We start from the raw sequence: 25916 nt of genomic DNA on the forward strand, positions 1-25916 counted from the left end.
CCAGCTCTCCCTTGGACCTTTGTTTCCCCTGGATAACCTACTGTGTAGGCAATTTCATCGCACCATCAGTAAGAGTGCTTTATAATCTTTCCCTCACCTCAGCCAAACTCCTGACTGAGTGAAAGTGCACCCAAGTATCTCCGATTCTTAAGAAGCCCTCTGCCAACCCAGAGATCTTCTCCAACTATAAACCGATCTCTCTGCTTTCTCCGCTAGCAAAAATTTGAGAAAGCCACATCCAGAAACAGCTGGCAACCTTCCTAGAAGAACATAAGATCTTACACTCATCACAATCGGGTTTCAGAGTGTTGCACAGCACAGGGAACACACTAGTGGCAGTCACTGATACCATTAGACTATCACTAGATGCAGGTACCCCGGTCATGTTGCTACTACTGGCTCTATCTGTGGTCTTTGAAATGGTCTCACCCTCAGTTCTAATTCACAGACTACATGAGGCAAAAATATACGACAGTGCGCTACACTGGCTTATGGATTTCCTTGACAGTTGAACCCAAACTGTCTGTTTGGACTCCTTTAAATCAAGAACGTTGCATATCAATAAAAGAGTCCCACAGGGTTCCTCTCTGTGCCCAACACTTTTTAATATCTATGTAGCACCTCTAGCACAGATAGTGAAATCTCGTGGATTTAAGGTTGTATCTTATGCTAACGATACCCAATTCCTCATCTCTTTTGAGTCTGATCCTCAAAAGTGAGATCTCAGTTTTGCCAGCTGCATGAGGGAAATCGCTGATTGGATGACCAACAACTGCCTCCAATTAAACAGCAAGAAAACTGAGATAATACTATTGTGTAAAGCACAGGAGTTTTGATTGGCAAACTGGTGGTCTAAATAACTCAGTCCTGCCCCCTCTACTAAACCGGTGGTGAAAAATCTTGGTCTTAGGCTCGCCTGGGTAATTTCACAGGCAGTTGGATTACCCAGTGTCGAAGTACATGTCTGTATACCATGCAGGGAACACTCGTGTCCCGAAGACCACTAAAATAAATTCTAAATGTTTTGTATTTACTTCCCAGCTTGTCTGGATGGTGTGGAAGGATGAAGCTAAAAGCAGTACCTGTCTCCTGAAAAATAATTCCAATGCCATCCACGCATCTCATTATTATGACTTTTTATTACTAGACAATAGCGCAATAGCTAGTTTGGGTGCGTGGATATTCTGTAATACTTTAATGCCATTGATTGGAAGCCTATACAATATTGAATTAAATTCATATCATACAGATTTTTAAGTTGTAGTTCCTTTAAGAGACCACCTAGTGGAGACGCACACACCTCCTTGTTGAATGTTATCTCTAAAGCAAGTTTCACATTTTAACTTTTGTTTTTATGTGATGGCAGAGAATGTTAGATGGGATGAAAAGCAGGGCCTATTTCATTTGCTGTGTTACCACAAGCATACAACCTCATCCCAACTATTCCTTAAGGGTGCATTAGGATTAATGATCAGTTTGAGATATAAATCCTTATTCGCCTTTGTTAGCGACCACCATGGATGCTATTCTTCACACTTGCTTTATCTTAGTATACATCTCTCTGATGGATCCTTCAAAGTAATCCTGAGTAAAGTCTTACATTTTCATCACCAATCTGCTGATAGAATTCTGTTGCTACTTGGCTTCTATCACCACATACAAGAGGATCTTGAAAACAATTTTTCTTTCTCTTCTTCTCATCTTGTGATATAGTCACAAATTAAGCAGAACAGAAAGTAGAGGCTTAACATGCAATATAACAGAGCTTCCACAAAACTCTTAAAATAAATTGCTGCTCATGGAAAAAGGTGCCACAAAGGCTCCTTGGCAAACTCTTGTCTCCTAGTTTTGGTAGTGTAGGGTACTGTGGGACGGAGCACAAGAAGTATGCCCACAGAATTGCTGGGGAATGGAGGAATTAACAAGCACTTTGTAATGCACGTAAAAACGTACGGTTCAGGCAAATTCAGACATAAAAGCAGTAAATATTTTTAAGGGGGTTAATAGGAGCCACCATAGATATGAACTTAAAAGGCTCTTTAGGAAGGCTAGTCGGGCTTGTGGGGAGATCAGGTACCTGAACTGCGAAGGGAAGGTACCTTGAGATAAGAGGTATGAACAGCTTCTAATAAAAGCCAGCTTCAGTGTGTGCAAATCAGCCAGCAGTAGGGGCTACAGCTAGTAAAGGAACCCCTAGTTACTCTACACAATGTATTCTTAGATATTGTGTCTTATAACTTCACTGTAGTATTTTGGAACTAGGAACCCAATAAATCATGGACCCTTCTGGAATATATTTATATGAACTTTTAGAGCGCAAAACTGTCACTACAGTAGATATCTTGGCACTACAGAAGACAAGCCCTGCAAAGGATCAAAAATTCTCTTCATAAGAAAATCATTGATACTTGGTATGATTATGGCAATTGGAAGAGCAACCACGTTTTCAACTCCTTCCTGAACCTTAGAAGGTTGGCTTCCTTCCACAGATAATGAGGTAGAGAATTCCATTTGACGGCTGCTACCTCCACAAAAGCTCCCCGAATAGTGGTGAATTGAAACTAGGAGCTGATGATCCTTAAATCTCAAAGCTCTACAGGCTGCTACAATGTGAAAAGAGGCCCAAGAATAGAACGCTCTGGATTATACACTGCTTTCTGTACCGAACAAAACGATTTTAAGAATAGCGCTTTCTCTTACTGGACACGACACTGTCTGCCACCACACCCTCCGCACACGCCTCCACAACACAGGGATCCGTGACAGAGCACTGGACTAGATCACCTCCTTCCTCACCGGCAGAACCCAGAGTGTCCGCCTCCCCCCTTTCTGCTCTAAAGACACCAAGATCATCTGCAGCGTACCCCAAGGATCATCCCTCAGCCCGACACTCTTCAACATCTACATGGCACTGCTCGCTAACATCTCCAGATCACACGACCTCAACATCGTCTCATACGCCGACGACACCCCGCTGATCCTCTCCCTCACCAAGGCCCCCACCACCGCCAAATCCAACCTCCACGAGGGAATGAAGGCCATCGCCGAATGGATGACGCTCAGTCGCCTGAAACTGAACTCGGACAAGACGGAGGTCCTCATCATCGGATCCACCCCCTCCGCCTGGGGCGACTCATGGTGGCCTATCGCACTGGGACCTGCACCGACACCCACTAACCACGCACGCAACCTGGAAGTCTTCCTGGACTCCGCACTGTCAATGACCCAGCAAGTGAACGCCGTCTCCTCCTCCTGCTTCAACACCCTCTGCATTCTCCGCAAGATCTACAGATGGATCCCCACCGGTACCAGAGGACGGTCACCCAGGCCCTCGTCAGCAGCAGACTGGACTACGGCAACGCTCTCTACGCAGGAACATCAGCCAAACTCCAGAAACAACTACAACGCATACAGAACGCCTCAGCACGCCTCATCCTCGACATCCCCCGCCACAGCCACATCACAGCCCACCTGAAAGACCTACACTGGCTCCCCGTCAACAAGAGGATCACCTTCAAACTCCTCACCCATGCTCACAAAGCTCTCTACAACACCGCACCAGCGTACCTCAACGAACGTCTCACCTTCTACACCCCGAACCGCCAGCTTCGCTCCGCTGACCGTGCCACCGTCCCCCGCATCCGTCGAGCGACCGCCGGCGGCAGATTATTCTCTCACCTCGCCGCAAAAACCTGGAACATCCTCCCCATCCACCTACGACAGACCCAGGACCTGCTGGCCTTCAGGAGACACCTCAAGACCTGGCTGTTTGAGCAGTAGCAGCACCACCCCCCCCCCTCCTAGCGCCCTGAGACCCTCGCGGGTGAGTTGTGTGCTCTACAAATGTATCGATTGATTGATTGAAGCCAGTGGAAAGATACCAATGTCAGTGAGACGTGGTCCTTATCTCTAAGGTCCCGGTCAAGCAATTATGGCGATGTAGTTGTGAAGCAAATAAACGGGCAAGTCCAGATAAGCCAATTTATAATAATCCATACTTACTGAGATGAAAGCGTTCAGAATAATTATCTTCTGAGGGAAAGAGAACAACCAAAGAATTCTCTTTAATTAAAAACAGGAGCTAACACCTGACATTACTTGCTCCGCTATTGTGAGTGCTGAATCAATTTTACACCCAGTGTCTTTACAATCGAAACAGGGATGGGCTAAGGGCCCAGTGAATCTAGCCACGATCAAGATTTCATTAAGGAAATGCTCTCATGATGCCCAAAATCTGAACCATCAACTGTACTACCGCCGATAGACACAAATGGAGATGGACAGCAGTACTAGCTAAATCACTAGAGTTTTTAAAAAATAATTTGGGTGCCTTCAATGTAGAAATACAACTTAAATCAGTAGGACTGAATCAGTTGGGCCATTGACAGCATGTCAAGATAAAATAACAGAGGGTACAAAATAGAGTTCCGCGAGATCCTACAAGATAACGTCTTTGGAGGAGTATCTGCATGCAGGCAGGGCCGGCAGTGTATGTCCTTTTGGCTGTAGGGTTAGGCTTATAGGAAGATTAATCAGAATGCCTGCAGAGTCACCACTTTGGCTTGGCAAGGCTTCTTCCCTCGCTCTCTAGGGTGAAGACTGTATCCATTACTCTTCAAGAAATGTCATGATTGGCAAATAAAGGAACAGGATTCCTAGCACTTTGTAGATCGACACGTACTGAGCTCCACTGGGGTAGCTGATCGAGCTACGCACTTTGGGAAAGGCAACCTTTCATGCTTTTTCAGGGAGAATTCATCCAGTTCCTTCAGCCACATATTTGTGGCTTATACATGACCTGAATGCTTCTCATACCAGAGCAGGACTCTTATTTCAAAGAGGGCCTCGAACTGTAGCATGATTGTAGGAGGTCGTCCACGGCTTAACCTTTTATAGAGAAATTCTAACCCTGAATAAAGGCTTGCACTGGGATCCGGTTTGCTGTGAAGACTGTAGATTTGAATGGATCTTCCTTTTGACGCTGCGCACAATAAACCCAGATTAAAGAATACATAATTTTCATCTATAAATTGAGGGGTACTCATGTATCAGGTCTTCATTTGGCTTAATTTGCATACAAATACACAATTCGCATTACACACTGAATGCTGGAAAAATTGTTGAGTATTTCATCTCAGTCAAGCGTGCCTTAGGAAAAGATTAATGAACACCCCCAACTCAAATGAAGGGACTGCACCCATAGCCACACCCATGCTACTGCATCCATAGCCTCAGGTGCTACAAAATCCACGTTTTAAAAGATTCCCACCAAAAGATTTAGTGCCAGTGTCCAACATTTTATATTTCTCTGAGGTTAGATGTGACTTACTCTTGACGTTAGTGTGACTTAGACCTGAATCTCAGGGAATGAGCCACACACAAGGCAAAAATGTTGTGTGAATCAAGCTCATGATACTGAATTAATGTGTTTGAATTTCGGTTCACGAAACCATTACACAAAATGAGAAGATACAAAGATGTAATTATATCGTATTCAAAATGTGCAGTTAGTACATAAAATCCTCAAAATGTTTTCAAAACGTTTCTCTCTTTCAAAGACATTTTAAAATTTACTGAAAATGGTCCAGAAATACTTATCCTCTGAAATAACTCTCCGTTTTCACATGGCGACACCACGTGGCCAAGCCATGAGTCAAACCTTTAAACGTGACGTCACAAGAGTTTATTAGGGTAGTCAAAAGCGCTCTGGCCTCAGTTCCTGTGATTCCATGCTTCATCAGTGCTGTCTGGAGCTCTCCCTTGGAGCCTACTGACAAATTCCTCAGCTTTCCTTATCCACTAGGTCCTGATGTCTCTTCAAAGAGGCTCAAGCTTGAATCCGTGCACACAGGCCAGCAAGTAGATGTCCCTTTCACTACGCCATGATGACTGCATGTGGTGTCTGGGAAAGGAACATGATGCCAAGGCCTGTGAATCTTGTGTTTCCATGCAACTAGGCACCATCAGGCAGACTCCCAAGCAGACTCCCTCTCCCAAAGATAAGTCATGTTCTCCTAAGAGATCTTACCACAAAAAAGACAAAAGCAGCATAGGAAGACGAAATCTTCATCTTCCTCAAGGAAGAAGTCCAGTTACTGGGACCGTCGAAGTCTCAATGTCATTCCCAAATTTTAGACAATTCCTTGATGCCCATGCAAAACCACCCTGCCCACACTCCCTCCACTGTTACTTACCCCTGGTAGCCTAAAAAGATGAGACTGGAGTTTCCCAGTTCTACGGCCAACCCAAAGCATGTTGAGGTTTCTTGGCCAACTGGCTAGCGATGCTGGATCTTTACAGGGCGACTTTGCAACCATCTGGTCTAATCCCCAAAAGTGGAGTCCTTTCCTGTGCGCATGGCAACCTCTGTAGCTCTGAACCTGATACATTCCAAAGGCTTTAGCCCTGGTGTCTATGCCAAAACCAAAAGTGGCTAGGGCGCTGTCGATGTTCCCTCAGGCCCTTCTTTGGTACCAATTTCAAAGCTGATAGTGATACCAGCCAGAGAGCCGACTTCAGCATTGGTCAATGAAAAGTATCATCCCTGTGGCAAGGAAGAAGTTCAAGGCTGATTTTAAGAATAATCCAAGAACCTCCCCAGGGTACAAATGTATGCACGCCTGGAGATTTTCTGTTCTTATGCCTTGGATATGGAGGATCAAGGCTATGGCTACACAAAAGATGGTTCAGAAGCAGATCCTCTCCTGCCACCTTACCATAATGGCGTCAACAGCTGCTTGAACTTATAAAATGCAAGTGGACTAGATATTCCACCAGGAGTATCCATCTTACCTGACTAAACCGGCTTTGTAGATTTCATCTCTTGCAACAGTCCTTCAGAAAGCAGCGGATGTCTAACATTCAAACAGAAATCTTGCAATCCTCCACAGCTTCTATGAAGCAATTAGGCTGTCCTTGACCCTATGGTGATTGAATGGGAGAAACCCAGACTATAGGCAGATAGTCAGATGTCATAGGCTTGCTCCTGGTAACCTGAACTTTTTGTCCTCCTGTGGAGAGTCTGGTTGTTTAAAATATCGTCTTCAGTGCAGAACCCCAATTTGCCTTTCCTCTACACAGTGATTTCAAGAAGCGTGATGCCTTGGGTTGCATAGTTTATTGCCTGCAGGAGCATTAGATCCAGTCACACTATCCTATGCAGGCTCTGCTGCCGTCAAAGCCTTATGACTCCTCTCTCCCTTAGCTTTTGAGGCGGAGGGAGGGTTTCCCGTTTGTCACCCAGTGGAAGGCTATCAGGATGAAGCACTGGGTAATGCAGCTGGTCTCCCAGGGCTGTGCCAACCCTACCTATCCTCCCTTACACACCACACTTCTCCTTCCTTTGGAGTCATTTTACCAACTCATGCCTCGATCATGGAGGTGAAAGTCTTTGCCTTGCTGGCCAAAGGCACCATAGAAGAGCTGCCTCTAGAAGAAAAGCAAAAGACACACAATTGATGGACAGAATGCATTCACCCCCAGTCAAGGGATCTGGGTTAAATCCATCATTCTTTTGCTCACCATGCCACCCCAGTTTAGACCTGGCCATATGCAAATCAGTCTTGACCCTGTGCCACATGGGAACAGTCCAGCCCGAACTGCCAAGCCAGGACCTCCCTGGACTGCAAACAAGCATCTTAGGAACGGTTTCGGGGTTTCACCTCTCTTCAGCCAGGATAGCTTGATTCCAGTGGCACAGTGAGCCCAGGACCCACGTCTGGGCATACCTGGCGCACTTAGGGCGAGAAAGCAAAAGACAAACTGGAATGGCATGGTGAGCAAAAAAACGATGGATTTAGGCCCAGACCCCTGTACTGGGGTGAATGTATGACATTGTTCTGCATTCTGTCCATCAATTGTTCTTTATGCATTTGTCACCTCAAGGAGGTCCCCAGGAAAGACAGAGGCCTGAGGCCTAGCCCAGGTATCTACCTTGTGAACCTATTCATCTTTCAGGGAAAGTTCAAGATACTGTCCATGTGCCAGGTCCTGTGGGCCTTGAACTTGGGAAATTGGTTGGTGTCCCCTGGACCTCCAGGATGCCTCCTTTCATCTTTTAAGTCTTCCCACTAGCAGGAGCTACTTAAGGTTCATGGTGGGGTCCCAGTGCTTTCAGTTAATGGACCTCTCATTCATACTGACAACAGCCCGGCACGTTTTTACAAAGGAGCTGGCGGTTGTGGCAGCTTTGATGTATTCTTCCCACTAGTAGCCAGGGGCGTCGCCTCCCCTATGGTGGAAGAGCCTCGTCCCAGTGCTTTTAAGAAGTGGGAAACATAAAATGATAATAACTTAGAGTTATTATCATTTTATGCTTCGTGTCCTCCTGCTTTGCGACAGGTGGATGGACGGGGCTGCTCTGCTCTCAGAGCAGGGGAGGAGTAGTTTGCCCACTCCTGAGTGCGCAATGACTGTTGGGTAACAAGTAACGCACACTTTCCTCATTTTCCATGCAGGCTGCATTACACCCTGCATGGAGGACATGCCCACTCCTCCATCCCCTGGATGAGCGCTGTATCACAGAGTAAGAGGCAAGAGAGCAGGAGCAGAGAAGACACGAGACCCGTCCTCATGGTAAGCTTTTTTATTTTTTTTAATTCCAATTCCCCCTGTGACACCCCCACGCCTTGCCGCCCTCCACACCCGCCCTGCCATCCGCGAGCCATGCTGGCCACCACTGCTAGTAGTCCATCTCGTTGGCTCCCTCAGTATGAGAGTGGATGCCCTCAGTCGTCTCTCCTTGGAGGACAAGTAGTGGGTGCCACACCCCAAAGTGACCGAGGCAAACAAAATTGGCATTTCCAGTAATGGATCTCTCCATCACAGCCCAGAAAAGGAAATGCCCTCAGTTTTGTTCCATACATTTCCCACCAGATGATTCCCTCAGGTATGCTTTCAAGTTCAGCTGGTCGCAGGGTCTGTCCCGCTCATTCAGCTTGAGTCCAAAGAACTGCAGAAAGTGCAGGAAGAGGGGGGGCGCAGCTGTTTCTTTTTACCCCAGATTAGATGAGGAGGAGCTGGTGCCTTGATCAGTTTGCACTCGACCACCTCCTACCCTACCAAACAAAGCAGACCTGCTCTCGCAGCAGGATATAAAGGAACAAAAAGCTCAAGGATAATAAATGAAAACAATTTATACCAAAAATAACTTATTATTAGTTATCGGAAAAGGGCATATCCATCTCTTAATTAAACCTTTTGCATACAACGTTTGTGTATAATTAACAAGTCGTCATTGTTTTGTAGAAAAAGAGGCAACTGTCATACAGAGTCAAAGAACGTTTTTTGCTGTGTCTTGGATTTAGGCAAAAAAGTACAATAACAAATACATAAAGATTGATGTGCAATCAACGTTTTTTTCAAATTAACTTGTAGTTATACTATCCCACACAAGAGTATCGAGCCCAATCCTTGTTAGATATGAAGTATACAAAAGAGGAGGGTCAAGTCCATTATTCATGATCTGAGGACTGTCACCAAATCAAGCGCCTAAAAAGACCAGCTCTCAGAGTAATTTTTCATTTGTCTCTGGAAATGGTCTTTGACAGGGTAGTAACTTTGTTTTGTCGTTCGTATGAGGCGAATCCCTGGAGTAGATGGTCTATGCTTTTCGGCCTTGCAACTCTAGGCCTCTTCTGGATAGGGCAAGGGTATGTGCCACTGCTTTGGATTTTTTTTTTTTAAATGTACCAGTCAAAGAGGTCGTATGGACCCAGGTCTTACTTTGGTATCAAGTTATGTGTTGTACATAGACGCTAACTGCAATACACACGCAGAGACGCATTGTGCAGTGTCATGCTGAAATTACAAAAAAAATTGTACAGTTTAAAAACGTGTTCAGGTGCAATGGTAAGAGCCAGGATGCAGTAAAAAGGGCCAAAGACTTAGGTATAGCCCCACATGAAGGTGCTAAGGGCAGGAACACCATAAAGTACCAAGCACATGATTTACTGGTGATTAGTGAAGGGAAATGGCAAGGCAAAAATGTGCTTGTGCATAGAGGAATACATTTACAGTGGCAAAATGCCATGCTAGAGAAACCATGAAATATTCCCAAGGGTGCTCTTAGAGGAACTCACGGAAATCAACCGCTGGTTGTAGAAAAAGAAGGCAACACAGTTGGGTACGTATCGGAAAACATGAGTCTTTAGAAGCCATCTGTGTGATATGGAGAAACTTACTTTTCGGATGCAGGTATACAGTGCTCACGATGCCGAGTGCCACAGCCCAGAAGAATGAAGACTCGGCTCGCATCCGTGATCATCAAGGGGGTCCTGTCTGGGTCTTGAGTCTGGTCGAGGTCAGGACTCAATGCGTGAGCCGGGGGAAGCCTCACCGTGGACTCGTGCAGTGTGCGCAGGCGTGTTAGAGTCGCATGGGCTTGTGCGGCAGACCAGCTGATTAGAATGAGTAAGGTGGGTGTGGAATCTGTGCTTATAACAGCTGTACTGTGCCTATCCCAGGAAACGTACCATACTTATGTATCTGTTTTACCACACACAGCCAACAGTCATTGTTTTTGTGGTGGTTGTTGGTCGCAGTTTTATTACTCATTACATATGTCATATTTGTACAACTCCCCTGGACACCTCCTCTGAGTCGGGGTCATAAATCATTATCATACATTATCACAAAATTGGGTATCACTCAGTGTCATTTGGACATCATAAATCAGGGTTCATAAATCATCGGGTATCATAAATCATTCTGTCACAAATCTGTCATCATTGTTGTCATAAATCATTCTGCATGAGCATCATAAATCATCAGCCAAACGGCTATTATTTGTTGTCATAAATCACTCTGCCTGATCATCATAAATCATCAGCCATAAATCATCGGCTGGCCATAAATCACTGGTTAGTCTTTTGCTCATTTGCATATCCTAGGGTCGTAAATCACCCTGACAGCTCTTAGATTGTTCTTTGTTGTTTTCCACGCCCCTTTGCATGTGTGGGGTAGCCATTCCCTGGAGCCAGGCCCCAACTCGCTACCTTGCTAGTCCCTCCTGCGCCCTGCCATCTGGCGGGGGCTGGGCTGCGAGTGCCGTCTCCGTTTGCTACCCCGATTTGTTGTCAGGCGCACTCACCCAGCCGTGAGGCATCCCAGAGTGAGTGGCACTCCTTCTACACACCGCCCGGTCGGTATGTTTCCATAACCAAACCAAAACACCTTTTGTTTCTGTCCCTTTTGGTTGGATTTGCACTCTCTTTGTGCTCTCATTGCATGGGGGTAACTTCTTCCCGGAGTTAGGCCCCAGCTCGCTACCTTGTTGGACTCTGTTGTGCCCCTGCCATCCGGCAGGGGCTGCGCTGCGAGTGCCGTTTCCTACCCCCTTTGTTGGACCACTTCACTTAGCCGTGAGGCATCCCAAAGTGAGTGGCACCACTTCACTCAGCCGTGAGGCATCCCAAAGTGAGTGGCCTTACTCCTACACACCGCCCGGTGTGTCTCCATCGCCAATCGTTGCACCCTTAGTTCCTTTCGTCCCTGTCAGCACTGCAACGCTGCTGTTGTAGGTGTGGGTGGGTGGGACTCGAAATCCGTTTGCGCCGCTCCCCCGGCTCCCTGATGTAAAGGTGAGCTGCCCATGGGGGAGCGTCGCCTTATGTCCCCCTTTCCCTTTCTCTCTTCCCTTTGTTCTTGGGAAGGGGGGGCTCGGGTGCTTTTCGCCGTGCGGCCTTTCCCGTCGGCGCAAACCAGATCAGTTCCCTGTGGGTTCTGGCGGCCGTTATGGCGCCGGCCCTCGAGGCCCCCTTTGGGGGCGGCCTCTGCTACAAACTACTGAGCTAGCTGGCGCACTCTTAGAGCATCTGGTGGAAGGAATCAAAAGCTCTTCCTCAGATGAAATTATCAAAGGAAATCTCATGGGGAAAAACGTATGATATGTACACTCTTAGGATCGAGTATGAGGTCATGTAATTAAAAGCTGGAAATAAAATTGTCATTTTTAGTGTATAGTTAAAAAATGGATGTAGCTCTTTATGAAAGTGTAGGATCATAATAATCCACGGGGCACTGAACCACATGGGAAAAGTATAAAAAGATAAAAAACAATTCTCGAAGGGTGAATAAAATGCGAACCTTATAGAAGCGGTTGTGAGTCTCTCCTAATGCTTCATTTAGCTTGTAGCCCTTAGGAATGAATGGGAAGCCATTCCTTAATTGCCACTCGCAATTTGCAAGTCGCAGTTAAGGAGAATGTTTAGGAATCGCTATTTTTATAGCGATTCCTACATGCATAGGCTCTTGCGAGTCCTTAATCGCGATTCCTTAATAATCGCAATTAAGGACTCGCAAAATCCTACCTTGATGCATGTGACTCTTAGCTCTTTCTGTAGTTTCAACCATCCACAATTATAGCTTAAACCTGAAATGCATTAAAGCAGCTTCCTAACTTTTCTGACTGAATAATGCCTTCATTTCTCTAGTAGTTTGTGACAAATCACAGTCACCAAATTAAGTCGTTTTAATGTTTTTTTAGAACCAATTCAAAAGTATTTTATGGATTCTTTGAATCAAAATATTTTCAATTGAGATTTGACCATTCGTATATCATTCCATTGTGTCAATGTCTTATTTTTCCACAACAAATCTAATGATTATGTAATTTTGCTATTTTCAGTACTACCTTCACCACAAATTTAAAAAATGTATGTTTATAGTGTACACGTGCTGCCTCACCATTTATGCAATACTTAATTAGAGCTGGGGGTTGCACGTGGGGCCCAGAGTACTCGTTTTTGTAGAACAGCACTTTATTTTTCTTCATCAGACTTTGACCCAGAGCAGGAAAGAGAAACCACAAAAGGGGGGAGAAGGTTAAAGAGAAAGATGGAAAAACAGAGACAAAGGGAGAAAGCCTGGAAGAACAGTGTAGACTCTAAGCACAATTTGTCCAAAGATAAACTATTCACTGAAAACAACCAGGTCTGAAGGTGCTAAAAATCGAAAGAACAAGAACCTGAAAGAGGAAGGGGGTGTCTGGTGCTCTAGGCTGGACCAAAAGAAGGACACAGACAAATCAACATGCATTCGCGCACAGATAAGCACAGACATCCATTAGCACACAAAAAACTTCAGGCATTCGTATCCTCAAGCATTGGCACAGTCACACACAAGCTCTAATGGACACACAAAAGACAGCTACAGACACACAGTAACACACCCATTTACATCAATGCAAATCATAGCTGGGCGTGTAGAATCAGGCAGTATGCAGAAAGGCACGAATACAATAAAGGGCTGCATTCATTCAGGTAGACAAGCATGTAGAGGGGAGTGGACCTAAGACCAGGTACAGACATTCACGCCGGATGCAAAAGACTGTCTTGAAATTCGGAAAAGGAAGTGCAAATGTGTACACAAGCCTTGCTGGACTTGTCACATTTTATTTGAGAGCAGACACAAGTGTGGCGATGGAAAGATCACTGATGAATGCAGGAGTTAAAGCGCACACACCGACAAGAGCAGGGAAAACAAGAGCATTCCTGCTTCAAAGTCCCCACAAGCAAAACCAAAGCAAACTGAGACGTTGGTGCTTACATCCGCTTTCTTGATAGTTCAACTTATTTGCCCCGCAGAGTACGATCACCAATGTGCCCGCAAAGGCCATAGTGAGAATCAAAGTCAGCACTACTTAGCGAGGGTGGGTGTATACTACTGTACTGCCTAAATGAAAATGAAAGGTGCCAGGACTAAATCTACTACAATGCTATATAGGCAACGTCATTGAATGCACATACCTGTGAAAACGTATGTGCTTCTTTGCTTACGGGACAATATATGGGATAGACAGATAGATAGATAGATAGATAGATAGATAGATAGATAGATAGATAGATAGATAGATAGATAGATAGATAGATAGATAGATAGATAGATAGATAGATAGATAGATAGATAGATAGATAGATAGATAGATAGATAGATAGGTAGATAGATAGGTAGGTAGATAGGTAGATAGATAGATAGATAGATAGATAGATAGATAGATAGATAGATAGATAGATAGATAGATAGATAGATAGATAGATAGATAGATAGATAGATAGATAGGTAGATAGGTAGGTAGATAGGTAGATAGATAGGTAGATAGGTAGATAGATAGGTAGATAGATAGGTAGATAGATAGGTAGATAGATAGATAGATAGATAGATAGATAGATAGATAGATAGATAGATAGATAGATAGATAGATAGATAGATAGATAGACAGACAGATAGATAGATAGATAGATAGATAGATAGATAGATAGATAGATAGATAGATAGATAGATAGATAGATAGATAGATAGATAGATAGATAGATAGATAGATAATTGGATGGATGGATGTCTCATCATTTAACTCCATACTGGTAGGCATTTCTCTTCTCACACCACTAGAAGCATGGTGCTGGCTGGTAGTCTTTCATGCCTACTGCAGAAACTCGGATGAGTATATCCCTCATTTTGCAGCTTTGTTAAGGCGTTCTTGAGTGAAAGACCCCTTTATGGCTGTGTTGATGAGTCTTCCTTCTTCCCTGTAGCTGGAGTGCGAGAAGCTCAGGAGAGCAGACGATGCCATGAGGCTGAGTGTGGAGCGAAGGCAGCTTGACCAGTCGCTGAACACCTTGGAGCAGGAACTGACTGAAACCCAGATGCAACACCAGCAGCTGCAGGTCAGAGAACAGGTGCTACAGGATGATAAACCTGTATGTAAACAGCGGGGATGCACTTAAGACGACGAGATATAGAGGGAGTACATAAGCAAGGCAGCCCCAGCCTCACATATACCTTCATATTTTGTTTTTACATCTTTTTCGCTGCCCCCATGTATCTGCAGATCATAAAAAAAGTAGTTTATAAAAGAAACCTCCTTTCTGCCATTCTCTTCTGTTTATACTTTTCAGTTTCTTCATTGTCTCCACGTTCTCTCATGTCATGTGTTCGTCTCAACACTCCACTCCTTTGCAATAGGGGCAGGTGGCAGACTTGGAGCGCGCCCACACTCAGCGGCTGATGGAGTTGACGTCTCGGCACCGACAGGACCTGGAGCTGGAGGCAGAGAGAGTGCGCAGTGCGCAGCTTCAGTCGGAGCGCACTCTCGATTCCCGGGAGAGAGCTTACAAGCAGCGAGTGAAGGGCCTGGAGGAGCAGGTGAGAACAGAAGGGAGCCATATTCCGTTGTCGGTGTACCAGTCATGGCTCACTGCCCTCGCTCTTGGTCCCATTAGCTATCAGTGATCCGAAGAAGAAACCTACCTCTTAGCACTGGAAGTATATTGATTCCCTACATCCATCTCACTGTGGCCTTCAAAGTGCTCACCTCCCTGGTTACTGATCTCTTGTCAAGGAACTCAGGGGCATATTATCAAGAAACGGAGTTAAAATTATCGCCGCTTTAGCGGCAGAAAACGGCGATAATGGGCTTGATAATATGCCCTTGAGAATTCCCATAGAAGCCCATGTTCTGGTGTCAACATGGGCTTCTATAATTCTCTGCGGCATATTATCAAGCCCATAATCGCCGCTTTAGCGGCAGTTTTCTGCCACTAAAGCGGCGATAATTTTAACGCCGTGCTTGATAATATGCCCCCCTGTTCTTTTGTGTTTCACAGCCGGTAGACTTCCGTAGCCCCCAAAATGAGTCTTCTGCCTCTGCAGAGAAAATGGATATTTTCCAACCCTTTCCCTCAATTGTAATAGCAGCCTCTTTGTTTTTTTATTCAAAAGATGGGCCAAGGAAGCTCTTATTTTACAGGGTGTTGATAAGGAACCTATCCTGAACCCCTGGAATGTGTAGAAACGCAAACTCTTGTATTCGCCGGTGATTAGTGTGTATTATCTGCTAATCACTAATAAATAAAATACTTGAGGATTATTGTCCTAATAATGTATACGTCTAATAATGTATACGTCAGTGTTGAGGAATAACAGGACATAGAACATTATCCATCGTACATCCCTGATCAGTCTAGACCCCCCTACTAGTCTGGCAGCCTCATATTATTGCGTTATTTCCTGTACAAATCAAGTAATAGTCCTGCATACCTGTTGCAGACCAGTGTTTCTCCATTTGAGCGTCCCGATGGGCAGTATATCCCCCAGTAACTGTTTCTGTTTTCTTACTAATTAGGGAGGGTTTACTTACTTTTCCCCCGGTATTGCTTCTGTGTGGGGCTCTTGTTTGGATCTCTGTGTTTACAGCATCCAGCAGAGACCGTGCTTTCATTTCAGGCATTCTGAAGCTTTAGTAGTAGTGAATTTGCATTTAGAACCACACTATTGCGATCACCAGATTTTTAGCAAGTCATCTTGTAGAATTGTTGTACCCCATAGCTGCAGCCGTTAACATCCAGCAGAAGAATTGTAAAAATCTGCTTCATCTTAAGCGGCAAAGAATAGAAAGCGTGCTAGTTTTGCACATACAAAATAAAATATTCTGTTAGCTTTGTATAAATAAAGCAAACAACTCATTAATTTGAAGAGCTAATTCAAATGTATGCTAAGTGAACTCCAGAGGCGCAACTAAAGCCAAATTTCGGGGGGGGGGGGGGGGAGGGGCTAAGAAAAAATGTCGGGGGGGCTGAATCTTTAAGCAATAGGCTTAGAAGGTGTGAAACAACAGCAAGGCCTCATTAACATGCAAATGGTCTTTTAAAGACCTGTGAAGTGCTCGGGTGCGGCTGTGTGAGTACCCGGGAAGCTGTCTCATCCCGGGCTGCCACACACGACGGGGGGTGGGGGGGGGGGCTGAAGCCCTTTGAGTCCAATGGGTGTTGCGCGCCTGGTGAACTCAATGAATGCACAAATAAAGACCGTGTTCATAGACAGCATGCTTATTACTGGTTCCCGTCCTTCCCCCAAATCAGGGCTCTGTGTCCCTCTTTCAGTTGGAATGTGGCCCCACATAAGCAGGGGGCATTGACCAACACCCGGGTGTGGTGTCGGGCGACACCTCCGCGGCTCTACTCGCGGCTCATGACTGCAGGCCTAGTGGGTGTAAATAATTACGCGGGGACAGTGTGGAGGTTTAACTTGGTCCGCCGCCGTAGCCTCAGTGGCGTACGCGCGTGCACGACCTACTTTTATTCTTTTCAAGTCACGTGACCTGACGCGTACGCCTCAGGCGTATTGCGTCATGATCACGACATCACATTCCTCCCCAACAAACACAAAACCAAATTTTTTTTCAAAACCTTTCTGACATTGCAATTCCCGCCCAATATTCACTCTTACCCCAAGCAGTGCAAATTTAACGTGAATATACGGAACAGTCTTACGTGAGGTAGTCCTTAAGACGACAGGAGGGCTCAGGATTATTCCGCAGATGGTATTGCGACGCACCTCGTCCTTGTGAGTCTCCGGGACTTCCGCATGGCTCTTCACCGGGAGTCACAGTTTCGTGAGACTGTCGCTCGGGGCTCATTGAGGGGTCAGGCATCCCTCGCTGCTGCGAGGACCATGGAGAGTCATTTTCTTCTGGGTTATCCGGGGCCACCTCTGTCGCTCCACCTCCGGTGGCACCATCTTCCACCCGGCCTTCCGCACCCCTTGGGTCACAGGGGCAGCCCCCTTGTTCGGGGCTTGCTTCTCCTTGCGGCGGGTTGTACTTTTTGAAATATGATACGTTTCTGGTTATTCTCTCCCTCCCACGAGTGGCCGTAATGCAAGTTCCTTTGACGGACTCCACCGTCCACGGTTCTTTCTCAAAGTTCAAAGGGAATTTGCTTCCTTGCGCTCTGTTCTTGAGGAGCACGGTGTCCCCTCTGAGGATATTAGGTACAGCAGCTCTTCGCCGGGTACTGGCATGAGCATGTGCTTTTCGTCGCCGGGCATCAATAGCACTGTCCTCAGGAGTCTCTGGTCGCCACTCCGGGTGGTGAGGGATTGTGTCAGTGACGATTCTTCCCATCAGTAGATGTGCGGGAGCCACTCCAGTGGTCATGTGAGGTGTCTGGCGATAGCTCCGGAGGAAAGTGAATATGGGCAACTCTACGGACTGAGCCTTATCATGGGCAATTCGGTATTACTTTATTAAGTGTCCTCATGAATCTTTCGGCCTCCCCGTTCGCTTGCGGCCAGCGGGGAGTAATTCGGCGATGATGTATGCCCAGCACTTGCAGGTATGTGGCAAATTCTTGACTCTGGAAAGGGGATCCGTTGTCCTTCCTGATCTCTTTCACGAGTCCATGGGTAGCCATGATCTTCTCAAGCTTAGGTATGACTTCATTTGCACTGAGTGCCGACAGTATCTCCACTTCAGGATACTTCGAGTGGTCATCAATGGCTACCAGGGTGTGGTGTCCGTCCGGAAGACTACCGAAATCTACACTCACTCGGGACCAAGGGACCCTCGGCCAAGGTTCCATGATGACAGGGGCAGGTCGGGTGCTTCCCCCGTGACCTGACATGAGGGGCAGGTTCGGACCGTGGCTTCTACCAGGTCATCCATGAGTGGAAATCAGACTTTTGTGCGGAGTCGCGACTTTGTTTTCACCATGCCTTGCTGTCCTACATGGGCCAGATCTACCACCCTCTGTGTTAGCGATGTAGGGATTACCAACCGATGCCCTCGCAGCAGACACACGGTGTCATCCTCGGTGAGTTCGTCTCGTACATGGTACAAGCTGTCCATTATCCGTTGTGCCAGGGTTGTCAAGCTCTTCCACTCCTCCTTAGCCTTGTTCCAGTTGTTGCTCCGGACCGCTCCCTTGGCACGCTGCAGACACTCATCCTGGCTGGTGGCTTGCTGGAGACTGGCCATGGAGATGGGTATGGGACAGGATCGAGTAGTGACACATCTTACATACTCCTCCGTGTCAGCGGCTTCCTCCATTTCTTGGGCTGTAGCTTTCCGAGGATGGCGGGACAGGTAGTCGGCCGGATTTTTGGACCCGGGTTGGTATTCTATTTTACAATTATAGTTCTGTAGTTGCAGCATCCACTTTTCAATTCGTGGCGGTGGCTTGGTTGAGGTCCCTGAAAATAGTGACACCAGTGGCTTGTGGTCCGTCGCTACTACAAACGGTTTCCCGTACACGTACAAATGAAAATGGTGACACCCCCAATGAATCGCGATGGCCTCCTTTTCTATTTGTGAGTATCTTTGCTCCGTCGCGGTGAGGGATCTGCTAGCGAATGCCACGGGAGCCCATTCTTCTTGAGGATTCTTCCTTTGTAGGAGGACTGCTCCCAGCCTGACCGGACCAGCATCCACGGCGAATTAGGGTTAGCTTGGCGGGGTCAAAGAATGCCAGCGTCGTGGCTTCCGAGAGCGACTCCTTGATTTTCTCAAATGCCTGGGCTTGTTCACTGCCCCATTTCCACGGGGTGGATTCCTTGGTCAATTCCCTCAGGGGGGCCGTCAGGTTGGCCAAGTCCTGGATGAATCTTCCACAGTAATTGACCATCCCAAGGAAGCTGCGAACCTCCGTGACATTGGTGGGAGCAGCCGCTTCTATGATGTCCCTCACCTTCTCAGGATCGGGGTTCACCCCTTCCGTGGAGAATGTGTATCCGAAGAATTGCAGTTTGGTGCAGAGGAACTCGCACTTCTCTCAGTGTAGCATTTGGCCGGCCTCTCGTATCCGGTGTAGCACTTGGAGCAGTCGTTCATTGTGCTCTTGGATGGTTTTGGCATGGATCATAATGTCATCACTGACATTGATTGCCCCCGGGATTCCTGCAATCAGTTCTTGTATCACATTCTGGAACACCTCCGCGGCACTAGACACTCCAAAACTTAATCAGGTGTATCGCCGGAGCCCCACATGTGTAGAAAAAGTTGTAATATTTCGGGAGGCTTCGTCCAGTACTAGTTGGTGATATCCGGACCTGAGGTCCAATTTCGAGAACCACCGGGCGCCAGCCATTTCCCCTATGAGATCATCTATCGTGGGAGTAATGTGGCGTTCCCGCTTGATCGCTACGTTGGGGAGTCTCATGTCGACGCAGATTCTCACCGCGCCCGGCTGTTTGGGCTTCCGGGCGACTACGATGGGGGACACCCATGGAGTGGGGCCTGACACCTTTTCAATTATCCCTGCCGCTTCTAGCTTCTTGAGTTCTTCTTCCACCAGCAGCCTTAGGTGGAACGCTATCCGCCGGTGTCGTAGGGCAACCGGCTGAACCGTTGGATCGATGTGGAGATGGATTTCTTTCCCTCTGAATTTTACGATCCCCTGGAATACCTCCTCGAATTCGCCCAGGATGTGCTGCATGGATTCCTGGTGCACTCCGAAAGCAAATGTCACCACTCCCAGATCTTCGGCCGCTCGGCATCCCAGGAGCATTCCCTGGCCGTCTTCTGTGACGTAGATGTTAGTGGCAACCGACTGCGTGCCGTGGGAGATGACAGTCCTGAACCGTCCACGTATTTTCAACGGTGCTTCTTGGCCATATGCATACACTGTTATCGTTGAGGGGTGTAAGGCCGGTTTCGGGTGCATTGTGCTGTGTAAGGTGGCAGCCATGATGTTGATGGTAGCCCCGGTGTCCACGACTGCGGTGACCTCTTGCGACCCTACTCGGATGTTACACTGTCGTAGGCGTCTTGCTTTGCGTGTGGCGGTGCCGATCATGTGGATCTTGTGTACCACTCTCTCCTCTTCCTCATCGTCATCCATGTCGCTGGGTATCGGATCTCCTTCCTTGATGGTGTTTGCCGCTCGGCGGGGCCTGCGGTACTTTTTTGACCGGCATACCTTTTCGAAGTGATTGAAGCGCCCGCACCCCGAGCATCTCTTCCCTTTCATCGGACACTCTGCTGCTGCGTGCGGTGGTCCCCCGCAGTATCCACACGACTTTGGCTGTTCTGGGGATGAAGTTCCCGCTCCTTTCTTGCCCCATTTCTGCATGGGCTTCGCTGCCACCGCATTTACAGGTTCAGTCTTCACTGGCGCTTGAAGAACCGCTTCCATATGCGCCGCCCGTGCTTTTGACAGCTCTTTGGTCCGACCCATCGTCAGGATTTCCGCCAATGGCTTCCCGGACTCTTCCAGTATGCGCTCTCGCAGTTTGGCTGATGCGCACCCCTTGATGATCTGCCCTCTGATTTCTTCCGTCTCGTCCCGGAAGCCACATGTAGCCGCCAGGTTCTTTAGGCGAGCGTGATACGTGTCAAGTGATTCCACCGGAAGCTGGCGCGCCTGTCGGAAGATGAACCTCTCATAGTCGCGGTTGGCCATCGGTTCGAAGTGTTCGTTAAGGGCAGCTATTAGCGTTAGGTGTGTTTTGGGAGTGGCTTCCACGAGCGTCTTGACAATGTTGTGAATGTCTTTTCCACCCAGGTGTATGATCATTGCCCTCTTCTGGTCCCTATGGACTTTGGTGGCCTCGAAAAATATGCGCAGCCGATCTTCCCAGTCCTTCCTTTTTGCCGCAACCGAAGACGGTGACCCTTCCACTATGAAGGGTTCTATTGGCGGTATCGTGGCTATGGCTGGCGTGTAGCTCGGTGCGTTGTCCCCCTGGGCCTCTGCGTGTATTTCTCCTACCGGGCACACCCCTGATTATTGGGCCAACTCTCCTGGGTGAAACAGTGGGGAACTGGGCTGCCTTGCTGCAATGTGGGTGTATCTTGGTTTCCTCCCACCTGGGGCCACAGGCACTCAGCCACCAGTACTCACAGTCAACTTCAAAAATAGCCTCCCCTCCTGTAGTGCACTGGGCAGCACTCGCTGAGCTCACTCCCGTGGGGGCAGCAACTCGGCCCACTTCCAGGCCTGGACCACGTGGTGATCGTGCACCTCCTGCACGCGCCTCACGCACTCTGCCGGCAGCGCCGCCGGGTAGCGCGATCATTCCGCGCACCAGGCCCGCCGCAGGGGGTGCTGGAATCAGCCGAATCAGCCGACCGCGCTGTGCTGGGGCACGAGCGCCGCGAGCCGAGAAGAGTGCTCGCGGCCGCCACACCAGCGCACCACGCGTCAGCGAGGGGACGCCCGCCCTCGTCGCCAGTTTCTGTGGTGTCGGGCGACACCTCCGCGGCTCTACTTGCGGCTCGTGACTGCAGGCCTAGCGGGTGTAAATAATTACGCGGGGACAGTGTGGAGGTTTTACTTGGTCCGCCGCCGTAGCCTCAGTGGCGTACGCGCGCGACCTACTTTTATTCTTTTCAAGTCACGTGACCTGACGCGTACGCCCCAGGCGTATCGCGTCATGATCACGACATCACACCCGGGCACGGCTCTAGCGCCGAATCCGCAACTAACTGGCCGGGGCAGACACAAGAGACAAGAGAGGTGCGTACACGTGAGCAGAGAGCTCTGCATCAGCCTCGCGATTCTCCTGATATAACGGAGGTCCGGAGCTGTATTTCACGCTACCGAAGCCCTCTGCAGTGAGTCCACGCTAGTGGGGAGGACTGGAGAGGGCAGCCTGGCTGAGATCCTAGCGACGATCGAGGGATCACCCTGAGAGGATGGGAGCCCACAAAATGGCGGCTGGGAAGACGGCGTGGACGCGGCGCCGGCCATGAAGAATTGAGCCCTGGGTTGAGGTTACGGGAGGCCCAGCAGCTGTTATAGAGGCAGCGCTATAGAAACTGTTTGGCGACTGAGGAGCAGGCAGCGAGTGGGGATATCGGAGTGCGGTGGGCGGCTGCGGTTCGACTCATCCCCTCTGCCGTGGTGCGGAGGCCTTCCAGCTGCTTGGGGGGGCCGTGGAGCAGACTGCTGACAACGGCGAGCGCGCTGCGCCCTGAGCAGAGGCGAGTGCTCCACACGGCTGCGGGCGATTGCAGGACCCCTGGAGAGGGACCGGGGCTGCCAATTGATATTGGCTGCTGAACTGGTGACCCGGTAGAAAAGGGTGAGTGGACGGCTTGAAGAAGGTACGCGGGGCAGGGTGGCCTGATGGGACTGTGCTGGGACCCCCTGACCCTGGCCCTGGGCAGTGATCGAGACCCGCGGACTGGAATCAGCTGGGAGCCACATTCCATTGCCTGATAGTTCCCCCTGGGAGGCCACAGAAGCGAGGCAGCTGGGTGCTGGCGGCCCCCCGGGAGAGCGGGGCCTGCTGCTGTGGTCTGAGGCGGCCTGGAAGTGACCACTGGACTGCCTGGAAGGAACCCTGATGCGAAAGAGTCCCGTGCTCATTGAGGGGCCTCCGAACAATTATCGACGCCACACTCTGGGGGGAACTGTTGATTGGGGCACCGACAGCCTGGAGGTTGCTCCCTGAGAGGGCCCCTGCTGGGCGATCGTAGATTTGCTTGCGAGATGGCCGGCTCAGGATTGGGGGGCGCTGGATCGTCTACTGAGAGACACGGATAGAGGCCTGCTTGCAGCCTTGGCGCCGGCGGCGAAGTTGAAGATTGTGGAGCAGAATCGATTGGCCCTCCTGACTGGCGGAGTGTGAATGCAGGATACCCATAAAGTGGAACGGCACAGGGTCCGTTTTACATCCCCAATATCGTTGCTGAGGATACCGCGCAGAAAGTGGATCTGAGAAGGGGGAGAGCTGGACCCTGGCATTGGTGGGCTGAGCTGCACTGGGGTTACTGGACAACTGAGACTGGACACCTACTACAAGCGACGGGACGACAGCCCCCGTTGTGTAGGGAGGAGAACCGGCGGTGACTCTGCAGGGCGCTCGTCGACGAATGAGAACTGAGACAATAAGAGCGGGGGGAGTCCTTCCAACTATGGGCAAGCCTAAGGGCCACCAGGCAGGGGTCCCCCAGGACCAGGAGGAAGAAACGCAGGAGCCGGCGCAAAATGCCCAGGATGACCCGGTGCAGCGGCAGTTACAGCAGATCCTGGCTGCCATAGCTGATACGAAGGCGACCCTTCATCAGGACCTCAGCACAGTAACAGTGGGGCTTGGCCTCTTGCGGGACGAGCACAAGAAACTCTGAGAGGGTCAACAAAACGGAACTCAGCATTGCGGAAATAGGGCTAGCACACGAAGATGTAGCGCAGCAAGTGCGGGCCTTAACAGATAGGGTATCGACACTAGAAAGCAGAGCCGAAGATGAAGAAGGACGCAATCGAAGGAACAATGTGAGGGTAGTGGGATTGCCGGAAGGATCGGAGGGGGGCGATATGGTGTCCTTCCTGGAGGCATGGTTCAGAAACGTAGTTGCACCGGAGGGTCTCACTGCTTTTCATATGCTTGAGAGGGCCCATAGAGTGCCAGCCAGTCCGCTGGCCCCAGGGAGGCCCCCCAAGACCGGTGGTGGTCCACCTGCTCCATTCTCGAGACAGGGACATACTACCACAAAAAGCGAGAGCAGATGGCCCCTTTACAGTGGACAATGCCAGAGTCATGCTGTTTGCGGACTATACGATGGAGGTGCAAAGGAAGCGTGCCTCCTATATAGCGGTGAAGAAGGTTCTGCGAGAGGAGGGCCTTCAGTACTCCCTGATGTTCCCGGCCCGGTTACGTATTATTCTGGATGGGAGCACACAGCACACAATGTTGACTCTTCCCCAAGAAGCTTGGGACTGGCTGGAGAACTACAGGAAGGAAGGGCTGAGAGCTGAGGCCTTGGGAGAGATGCACGACCGAGTGCCCCATAGACCTGTACGACCATGACGTCGCATTCGCAATAGGACCCAGAAGAAACCCACGATTACTCAGACGGCGTGTGAGCGGGCGGCGGAGCTGCAGGCAGTAGTAGAACTAGCGCAAGTGCGAGCTCCTACATCGGAAGAGGAGAAGGGTGATACCACTAAAGGCTGTATCGGACTCGGACTCATCCCAAACTGGCGAGGAGCAGATGCCTGTGGCAACACCGCAGACAGCGGATAACGTTGCCTGAAGAAAGAGGATGCAGAATTGTGGCAAGCTAGCACCTAGTGGACTGGTACTACTTGCGGCGGATTGGTGAAAGGCCCAGACTGGCTTAGTAGAATTGGGGCTGATGTGCATTGCATGTGGGTTTTCTTGAGCCAGCTGCTGTCCCCAGCACCTCTGAATTCATCAAAGGTTTTTGAGTGTTTGGTTTTCATGGTCTGGATGGGTACTAGTTCTATAGTAGCTGTCCTGGGGAGGGGGAGTTGGGGTTGCTTCTTAGTAATGGGGGTTAGTAGGGCCAGGCATGTCACTAGAATAGCTTCCAGGGTTGATTTCCGGACGCAGTTGGGATGGGTTCTGCCAATGATTTGAAGTGTTTATCATGGAATGTGCGGGTCATGCACTCTTTGTGGCGTCGATAAAAGCTTCATACGTATCTAATGCGGAGGGGAGTTCATATTGCACTGTTACAGAAACTCATTTATAGGCACAGGAAGGGGCAGCGTTGCAGCGGCGCTGGCGAGTTCAATTGTTCTACACAACCTACTCTGCTTTTGCCCGGGGAGTGTTGGTTGGGGTACGTGCGGGGGTGCCTTTCCAATGCAGGGAAAAGCTTATTGATCCGGTGGGCAGGTTTGTAGTGGTACTTGGGAAACTGGACGGGCGTGACATTGCACTGGGAAGTATTTAATACAAAGCAACCAGCCTTTTTTGCGCAGCTGTCCACGAAGTTGGCACCTTATCTTACTGGGTCGGTGTTACTGGGAGGGGATTTTAATTGTATAACTGATGTGACTTTATATCGCTCCCACCCCCCGCTCCCTAATGCCCCCACTCATAAGATTGCGGAGGCCAGGCGTAATTGGCGGGTCTGATGGGGGTTAGTGGATACCTGGAGGACTCAACATCCAGACAACCAGGATTATTCCTATTTCTCGGCGTTGCACGACCATCACGTGCGCCTGGACGCTTTGTTATGCACTCCGGACGTGCATGCTGGTGTGCAGTGTAGTGAATATCTTGCCAGAACGCTGTCAGTTCATATTGCTTCGGATGCGCTGGTTGCAAATCTGGGCCCGGATACCGACCTGCCATCTGCGCCCAGAGGCATTGGAGGACCAAGTGTTTCGGGACACGGTGGGTACGTCCATTACCCAATACTTCGGGGGGATGGCCTCCACGCTGTTAGT

At 48.9% G+C, this 25916-nt stretch overlaps 1 protein-coding gene across 1 annotated transcript in view; it reads left to right on the forward strand.

Moving 5' to 3' along the window:
- LOC146785406 (uncharacterized) overlaps positions 1-25916 on the forward strand; it is a 2064968-nt gene that overhangs the window by 1990079 nt on the left and 48973 nt on the right. The window contains exons 34-35 of the mRNA XM_085634420.1: positions 14532-14663; positions 14962-15141. Of these exons, the coding sequence (XP_085490546.1) occupies positions 14532-14663; positions 14962-15141 (312 nt within the window). The remainder of the gene's footprint in view (positions 1-14531; positions 14664-14961; positions 15142-25916) is intronic.

This window comes from Triturus cristatus, chromosome 11 (assembly GCF_964204655.1).
Source record: "Triturus cristatus chromosome 11, aTriCri1.1, whole genome shotgun sequence".
Taxonomy (NCBI): domain Eukaryota; kingdom Metazoa; phylum Chordata; class Amphibia; order Caudata; family Salamandridae; genus Triturus; species Triturus cristatus.